The sequence below is a fragment of the Arachis ipaensis genome, chromosome B7, assembly GCF_059453495.1.
Source record: "Arachis ipaensis isolate K30076 ecotype BB chromosome B7, ASM5945349v1, whole genome shotgun sequence".
NCBI lineage: Eukaryota > Viridiplantae > Streptophyta > Magnoliopsida > Fabales > Fabaceae > Arachis > Arachis ipaensis.
In genome coordinates this window covers 87,824,736-87,833,585 of record NC_142442.1, presented here as the reverse complement: position 1 = coordinate 87,833,585, position 8,850 = coordinate 87,824,736, and the positions used below count along the sequence as shown (strand labels likewise).

Genomic DNA, 8,850 nt, shown 5'->3' with positions numbered 1-8,850 from the left:
ATTTATCTTTTATGTTTCCGCTGTCTCTTTATGCTAATAAATTCCTCTTCTTGATGTCATTCTTTTCATGTCCCCTTTTACTGAATAATCCTTATCTATTGTGATATAATCCCTAACTCCCAAGCAATTCCTTATCATCTGCTATTAGTTACAGGTTGTAGGTAAATTCCTATTTATCTGCACATTCCAGGATTTTTGTTTAGTCTCTTTATTTTTCTCTTCGATTTCTACAAATTTACTTTAGAGTAAATAAAAAAACGAAAATTTCTTCCTTAAATTCTATTACTGCAATTTCTGTTTATTCCAGTTAACAAAAAACATAAAAAAATCCAAAAAAATGAAAATTTAAATTTTCCCTTTGTTTTATCCTTTCAAATTTCTTTGGGTTCCAATTATGATTCAATTTTGCTAGTTTTTGTCATCCTAGTATCACTTCTTGTTTCCTTTGTCACATACTTTAATTGTCTTCTTGTCAAGTTGAATGTCTCTATCATTCAGTTTATCTTAGTTTGGTGTCTCAATTCCTCATCTTCCGAAGTGCAACTTGTTAAAGTAATCTAAGAGTGGAAAAAGACAAGAGTGGTGAGCTCATCAGAGGGTAAAAGCCACGTATTGAGTGAAACAGGAGTGTCCTACTTCGAGTGATACACGTGAGAAGAGTGCTGTAAGGTCTTTTTTTACAGGTTCATTGATGGCTAACAATAAAGGGAACCCCGTTCCACAACTAACATTCCACGTCGACGCACTCGCTAGCATCCTTACAAGGATTGAACAACGTCTTGATGACATGGATTCCCGAATTAACTCTTTTTCCCCTAGGCGAAAACCACGGTCACGAGAATCTGTTCATACTGATTCTACGGAGTCTGAGGAGGAGACTTCATCCAGAACCGGCATCATAGACAACCGGCAGATATTGATAGTAACCTTAATGCTATCAAGATGCGCATCCTAGAATTTAAAGACAGATGTGACCCTGAGGCGTACCTGGAACGGGAACAAAAGTTGGAGCTCTTGTTTCAGTGTCATAACTACTCTTATATGAAAAAGGTAAGACTAGCGGCTGTAGAATTCTGAGATTATGCCCTTGTCTGGTGGGCCGAGCTGGACAAACAGAGGAGGCAGAATGGAAAACCACCAATTCTGACTTGGGAGAAGATGAAGAAGGTCATGCGACAATGGTTTGTCCATTCTTACTACTACAGGGAGCTACATCAATGGCTCCAATGGTTATACCAAGGTTTTAAGTCTGTAGATGAGTATCATAAAGAGATGGAGATGCTGCTAATCCAAGAAAATATTGAGGAGGAGTCTGAGGCTACTATGGCACGTTTCTTGAGTGGGCTGCACCGAGACATTGCAAATACTGTAGAACGTCACGCATTTGTGAATATGGAAGACTTGGTGAACATAGCTATCAAGGTAGAAAGACAGTAAAAGGTGAAAGGGTTGCATAATTATTCTAACTCTACTTCAAGGTGGAATTCGAAAGGTGCTAATTTCAGGGAGAAGACTGGATCCGAACCTACCAAATCAAAGGAGAAGCCTACAGAGCAGCACAAGAAGATGCACACGCCTAATTCCACTTCCAAACCTCCTACACGGCATCATGATATTACATGCTTTAAGTGCTGCAGATTAGGCCATTATGCTTCCGAGTGTCCAAATAAAAGGACCATGGTAATTAAAGCAAACGATATTTTCTTAGAATCTGATAACTCAGATGGGTATGAGGACATGCCACATGCGGATGATACTACAAATGATGAAGATATAGTTGAGTTTGCTGTTAGTGGCGAGACCCTTGTTACTAGGTGGATCTTAAATGTACAAGCCAAGGACGATCGTCTAGAACAGCGAGAGAACATCTTTCATACAAAAGTTTTATTAGGAGGTAAGGTTGGACTCATGATCATTGATGCTGGAAGTCATACAAACGGGCTAGCTCTACTTTGATCACAAATTTGGGGTTTAAATGCACCAAACACCCTAACCCTTAGAAACTGGAGTGGCTAAGTGATGTTGGTGAATTGAAGGTTATGAAGCAAGCCCGCATACAGTTCTCTATTGAGAGAAATAGTGATGAGGTAATTTGTGACGTGGTTCCCATGCAGGCTTGTCATCTACTCCTAGGCCGTCCATGGTAGTATGATAGGAGGGTGGTCCATGATGGTTTCACAAACCGATACTCCTTCACTTATCTTGGGAAGAAGATTACCCTTGCACCTTTAACACCTAAAGAAGTGTACCTGGAGCAACTGAGAAAATTGAAAAACAATAGGGTAAAGAGAGGGCTTTTAGAGACAAAACGTGTGAGAAAAAGAGTCAGGGTCTGAGTGAAAAAGAGAGTTCTAAAAGAGAAAAATATGTGGAGAGTGAGAGTGCTCACAAAATATGGTTTTATGCAAAAGAGAGGGATCTGAAGCATGCTAGTTTGGGAAAAAAAAACCTTGGTGTTAGTGCGATTTAAAGAGTCTTTACTTTCTACCATTGAAACTAACCATAATCTGCCTGGTGCTTTTATTTCACTCAGACGTCTTTCTAGATGAGATGCCCTCAGGTTTACCTCCGTTATGAAGCATTGAACATCAGATTGACTTTGTCCCTGGATCAAGCATTCCTAACCGGCCAGCTTACCGGAGTAATCCTGAGGAGACGAAGGAGCTGCAATGGCAAGTCGAGGACCTTTTGGCTAAAGGTTTTGTGAGAGATAGCATGAGTCCTTGTGCTGTTCCAGTACTGTTGGTGCCCAAGAAGGATGGCTCATAAAGGATGTGTGTTGACTGCAGAGCTGTAAACAAGATTAGGATAAAGTATCGCCATCCTATTCCTAGACTTGATGATATGCTTGATGAATTGCATGGTTCTGTTATTTTAACTAAAATAGATTTAAGGAGTGGTTATCATCAAATACGAATAAAACTTGGTGATGAATGGAAAACAGCTTTCAAAACTAAATATGGTTTGTATGAGTGGTTAGTTATGCCATTTGGTTTGACTAATGCACCGAGTACATTCATGAGACTAATGAATCATGTTTTACGAGAGTTTTTAGGTAAATTTGAGGTTGTTTATTTTGATGATATCCTTATCTACAGTAAATGTCTTGATGATCATATTTTGCATGTTCACTCTATTTTAGAGGTACTTAGAAAGGAAAAATTGTATCCTAATCTCCAAAAATGCTCATTCTGTCTGAGTAAAGTCATATTCCTAGGTTTTGTGATAAGTTCTGCAGGGATTGAGGTAGATGACAAGAAGGTGAAGGCTATTAGGGAATGGCCCACACCTCAGAGTGTCTCTGATGTTAGAAGTTTTCATGGTCTTGTGGGTTTTTATCGGAGGTTTGTTAAAGATTTTTCTACTATTGCTGCACCTTTAACTGAAATCATCAAGAAACATGTCAACTTTAAATGGGATCAGGAACAAGAACTTGCCTTTAACACCTTGAAAGAATTATTGTGTTCTGCCCCCATTCTTATTTTACCAGTTTTTTCTAAAACTTTTGAAATCGAATGTGATGCTTCCGGATTGGTATAGTGCTATTTTGATGCAGGAAAAGCGAGCAATCACCTATTTTGAGTGAGAAGTTAAATGGAGCCCGTCTCAACTACTCAACTTATGATAAGGAGCATTATGCCTTGGTGAGGGCTTTGGAAGTGTGGCAGCATTTTTTGCTACTTAATGAATTTGTGGTACATATTGACCATGAATCCCTCAAACACTTGATGGGCCAAGGGAAGCTGAACAAGAGACATGCAAAATGGATGGAATTCCTTGAATCCTTTACATACGTAATCGCCTATAAGAAAGGTAAAGAGAATGTGGCTGTTGATGCATTATTTAGAAGGTATTCCTTAATCACAACCCTTACTTCTAAGCTGTTAGGTTTTGAGTGTATGAAGGAATTGTATGCAACTGATTCTGCTTTTGCCTCTATCTATGTTTCATGTGAACATGGTGCACATAAAAAATTCTATAAGCATGTGATAAACTCCATTTTTAGGGTTTATCTTGTGCTCAATTTAGAGAATTTTATAAACTTTTCCCATATTTATTCAATAAAATGGCATGGTTTCATGATTTTCTCCTAATTTGTGCTTAAGTGTAAAAACATGCTTTTTAGGCCCTCAATTGCTAATTTCAATCCACCTTTGATTCCACTAGATGCCTTGATATGTTTGTTAGTGAATTCAGGTTGAAAAGGCTAGAAATAGATCAATGGAGTGAAGATAAAAGCATGCAAAGTGGAGAACTCATGAAAAATCAAGGATTTGGAGAGCATCCATCGACGCGCACGCGTAGAAGAAGCACACACGTGGAAGATGAAGTCGCAAGGTGACGCGTACCGTGACATGACGCGTACGTGTGGGAAGTAAAATGCCAATCAACGCGTACACGTGCCCATCCGTATGCATCGATGCTCGCACGTGACATCATTGAAGTGAAAATGCTGGGGGCCATTTCTGAGGTCATTACATGTAGAATTAGAAGGAAGTCAAAGGGGGGGGGGGAATCATTCACACACTGGAGGAGAATTTTAAATGTAGAATTCTAGAGAGAGGCTCTCTCCTCTCTCTAGATTAGGGTTCTTAGTTTTAGATCTAGATCTACCTCCTCTTTTGTTTTAATTTTCCTTTTTACCTTTACTTGTTCTAGCATTCTACTATTCTTGTAGTTTCCTTTGTTTTGTTAATTTTTGTTCATGCACTCTCATGTAGATTTCCATTTCCTTTCAATGCAATTTATGATTTCCTTATCTTCTTATATTTCTTTGGTTTCTATTGTTGATCTCTTGTTTTTATAGTTATAGTTTCCTTTAATTCTTGAAATTTATGTTCTTTACTTTGGTTGCCTTCTATGTGTTTCAGGAAATATTTCTTTTAGTTATGAGTTAGGTTTTTTTCCTCTTGGTCTGAGTTGAGTAATTGGTGACTCTTGAGTTATCAAACTCACTTTTTGATTGATAATTGGAAGTTACTAGCTGACTTGAATGCTACTAAAGCTAGTCTTTCATTTATGATTTGGCTAGGACTTATGCTCTCAAGTTGATATCCACTTGACTTTCCTTCATAGTTATAGGTTAACTAAGTGGAGCAATGGACAATTCTTGTCACAATTGATGATGATAATGAGGATAGGACTTCCAATTCTTATACCTTGCCAAGAGCTTTCTTAGTTGTTACTTTATCTCTTTTGCAATTTACATTTCTTGTTTCTTATTCCAAAAACCCCAAATCATCCCTTCATAGCCAATAATTGAGCACTTCATTCCAATTTCTTGAGAGACGACTGATGATTGAGATTTTTATGCCGGTATAGAAATTAGCAATAAGTCCAATTGTGAGTATAGTCTAACCGACACGCAAATTTCACATCAAACAATCCTAAAATCTATAACCGAGAGTATTAGTCCCAAGTCGTCCTCCCTAGGAATTGCCTTAGAATGCACATTATTGATTAGGAAGTCTTTTGTGGTTTTGAGAGGTTGGTGCAAGAATTCAAGGTAACAAAAGTAAACAACAATCAATCAAGATAAAAGCCTTGGCTAAGGGTGAGCATTGGAAGTTCCATCATTATAGCTTCCTTCAATTATGATGACAATTGATTATTGCTTCACTTAGTTAACCTCTAATCATGGAGAAAAGTCAAGTGAAAATAACTAACTTGAGTCACAAGTCCTTGCCTAACCCTTGGGAGGTCTAGTTTTAGTGCCCTCCAAGTCAATTAGCAAATCTCAAATCCCAATCAATAATTGATATCCACTACTCAAGTGTCTCCAATAACTCAACCCCTAAGCCAAGTAAGAGAATTCTATTCCATAGCTAGGGTTGTCATTTCCTCAAACACTTGGTAAGCAATTATGAGAGACATTATGAAATCGAGAAAAAGGGATTGAATTCAAGATATATAAATCACACAATCATCAACAAGTGAACAATTGCAAGCAATGGACATGAAATACCTCAATTCATTAATCCAAATTAAAGTAACAAAGTCAAATCTAGATCCAAAGTGAATGAATCAAAAGAACACATATTGAGAATAAGAGAAGAGTAGATCTACAACTTGTACCAAAGTAAAAGTGAATTAGCAATTGATCTCACCAAAGAAATCAAAGGAGAATTGCAATGGAGAATGGAATCCTAGAGAGAAGTTGGAGTTTCTCTCTCTACAAAATGTAACTAACTAAGAAAATATCTAGAAAATTGTAAGAATGAGTGGATGGATCCCAAGCCCTTCAATCCTTGGTCTTCTTATGCTTTTCTCGCCAAAACTCTGCCCCAAACAGGGTCTGTAACTACCGTGAAATTGCTGGTCACATTTTCTCTTTAAAAATTATGTGCGAACATCGACGCGTACGCGCACAGTACGCGTACGCGTCCCTGGGGCTTTTGCGATCCACGCGCAGGCGTGAAGTACGCGGGCGCGTCCTTGAGGTTCTGGCTCAGCCGCTAAACGTGTCGGCTCCTGGCTTTGACTCCTCGCGCTGATCTTGGTGGCTCGCATCCACGCGTACGCGCCATGTGCACGTGCGCGTCGCTTCTCAAAACTCCAAAACTCTAATTTCTATGCTCCTCCCCGTTATGCATGCTTCCATCCTCCCCTCCAAGCCATCCTTACCCTATAACTCTGAAATCACTTAACACACGGATCACGGCATCGAATGGTAATAGAGGAGGATTAAAATTTATCTAATTTAATGCAAAAGAGGCATGTGTTCATCTATGAGGCAAAATTGGGAAAGGAACACAAAATCATGCATATTTATATGAATAAGTGTGAAAGATCATTGATAAAACCCTCAAAATCTATACAAGGTTAACCCTAAAAATGGGGTTAATGAATGACCCGAGGTTTAAATACTTCGGTTATTTTATTGGGGTTTGTACTTGTGACAACCAAATTTTTGGTTGAAGGAATTGTTTGTTGGTTTAGAACTATACTTGCAACGAGATTTCATTTGTGAAATTCTATACCAAATGAACAATTACCGTTCATCAGCATGATGGTTTTCTTTTTTGGGGTAATAGGATTTGTGTACCTACTTGTTCTATTAGTAAGTTACTTGTTCTAGAATCACATAGAGGGGGTTTGATGGGTCATTTTGGTATGCGTAAGAATTTGGATGTTTATCTGAGCATTTTTACTGGCCCCACATGTGTAAAGATGTTGAAAAATTTTGTGCTAAATGCATTACATGTAAACAAGCTAAATCTAAGTCTTTACCACATGGTTTATATACTCCTTTACCTGTTCCTGTGCATCCATGGGTTGATATTTCTATGGATTTTGTTCTTGGTTTACCTAGAACTAGGTGAGGTCGAGATAGCATTTTTGTTGTGGTAGATAGATTTAGTAAAATGGCTCATTTCATTGCTTGCCATAAAACTGATGATGCCATAAATATTGCTGACCTATTCTTTAGAGAAGTTGTGCACTTACATGGTGTTCCCCAAGCTGTTGTTTCTGATCGTGATGTGAAATTCTTAAGTCACTTTTGGAAAGTTTTGTAGAGTAAGTTGGGAACAAAATTGTTATACTCAACTACTTGTCACCCTCAAACTAATGGTCAAACTGAAGTGGTAAATAGGACATTGGGAACCTTATTGAGTGCTGTTGTTGGTAAGAATTTGAAAACCTGGGAAGATTGTTTACCTTTTATTGAGTTTGCTTATAATAGGACAATCCACTCTTCCACTGGTTTTTTGCCCTTTGAACTTGTCTATGGTTTTAATCCTCTAATTGTCTTAGATTTAATGCCTTTACCTTTGAGTGATCTTATTAGCTTAGATGGAGCAAGCAAGGCTGAGAAGGTTAAAGCAATACATGCAAAGCCTCGTGACATAATTGAGAGGAAGAACAAAGCCACGACTGAAAGGATTAACAAGAGCCGAAAGCATATAGTCTTCGAACCAGGAGATTGGGTTTGGGTACATTTGAGGAAGGAGAGATTTCCTACTCAGAGGAAGTCTAAACTTGATGCTAGAGGGGATGGCCCATTCCAAGTTGTTGAGAAGATCAATGACAATGCCTACAAGATTGACCTACCAGGTGAGTATAATATCTCTGCTACTTTCAATATTTCTGATCTCTATCCTTTTGATATGGACAGAGATTTGAGGACGAATCTTTTTGAGGAAGGAGGGAATGATACATGCTCGGAAAGACAACTTGAGCATTCTAAAGGGCAGAATAGGAATTTCACACTTCCAGAGGGCCCTATCATTAGAGCACGTGCAAAGAAGCTCAAGGAGAGCTTTGGGAACTTGGCAGCGCTTACGCATATGGAGTTACATTAAGTTCTAACCAAGGAAGAATGGGCAAGGCCCATTGGGCTAAGTCAGGATAACAATAAGCCCAATAATTCTTTCCGAATTCAGTGGGAGACATAATTTATCATTAAATTTCAAAAATTTTAGAATTTTGTTTTAGTTTGTTATGCGGTTAAAGTTTGTTAGAAGATTTGTTTTAAATTTGATTTGTTTAGTAGTATTTTAGAAATTTTAAATTTAAAATCAAATCTAATCTAATCCATTAAAATCAGATATGATTTAAATTTTAAAAAAAATCTTATCTTATCTTTTAGTTAGTTTGTTAGGGGCCTAGTTATACACCTTTGGTGAGACCATTTGGAACAACTTTTGATGAATAAATTTTAGTTGCTTTTAAGCACGTTTATTGTGTGAGAAGTGAGGTGAGTGATTTGCTTCGCTTGTTGCATGAGGAAGATTGGAGGATCCAACACTAAGGTGATCTGTGTGGTGGTTTCTTTCAGTTTTCGTCCCTCTGATCTAGGTTGTCAAGGACAAGTTCTTTGAAGGTCTAGTAGGGAATCCTTTCCGGTGA

At 38.0% G+C, this 8,850-nt stretch overlaps 1 protein-coding gene across 1 annotated transcript; it reads left to right on the top strand.

Moving 5' to 3' along the window:
- The first annotated feature begins 691 nt into the window (after positions 1 to 691).
- Positions 692 to 8,303, top strand: LOC148553274 (uncharacterized). Its single transcript, XM_088494805.1, has 8 exons — positions 692 to 922; positions 1,117 to 1,433; positions 1,479 to 1,899; positions 2,037 to 2,087; positions 2,593 to 2,698; positions 3,239 to 3,344; positions 3,557 to 3,850; positions 7,685 to 8,303. Exons 1-8 carry the CDS (start codon positions 692 to 694, stop codon positions 8,301 to 8,303), a joined length of 2,145 nt encoding a protein of 714 aa, XP_088350931.1.
- The last annotated feature ends 547 nt before the right edge of the window (positions 8,304 to 8,850 follow it).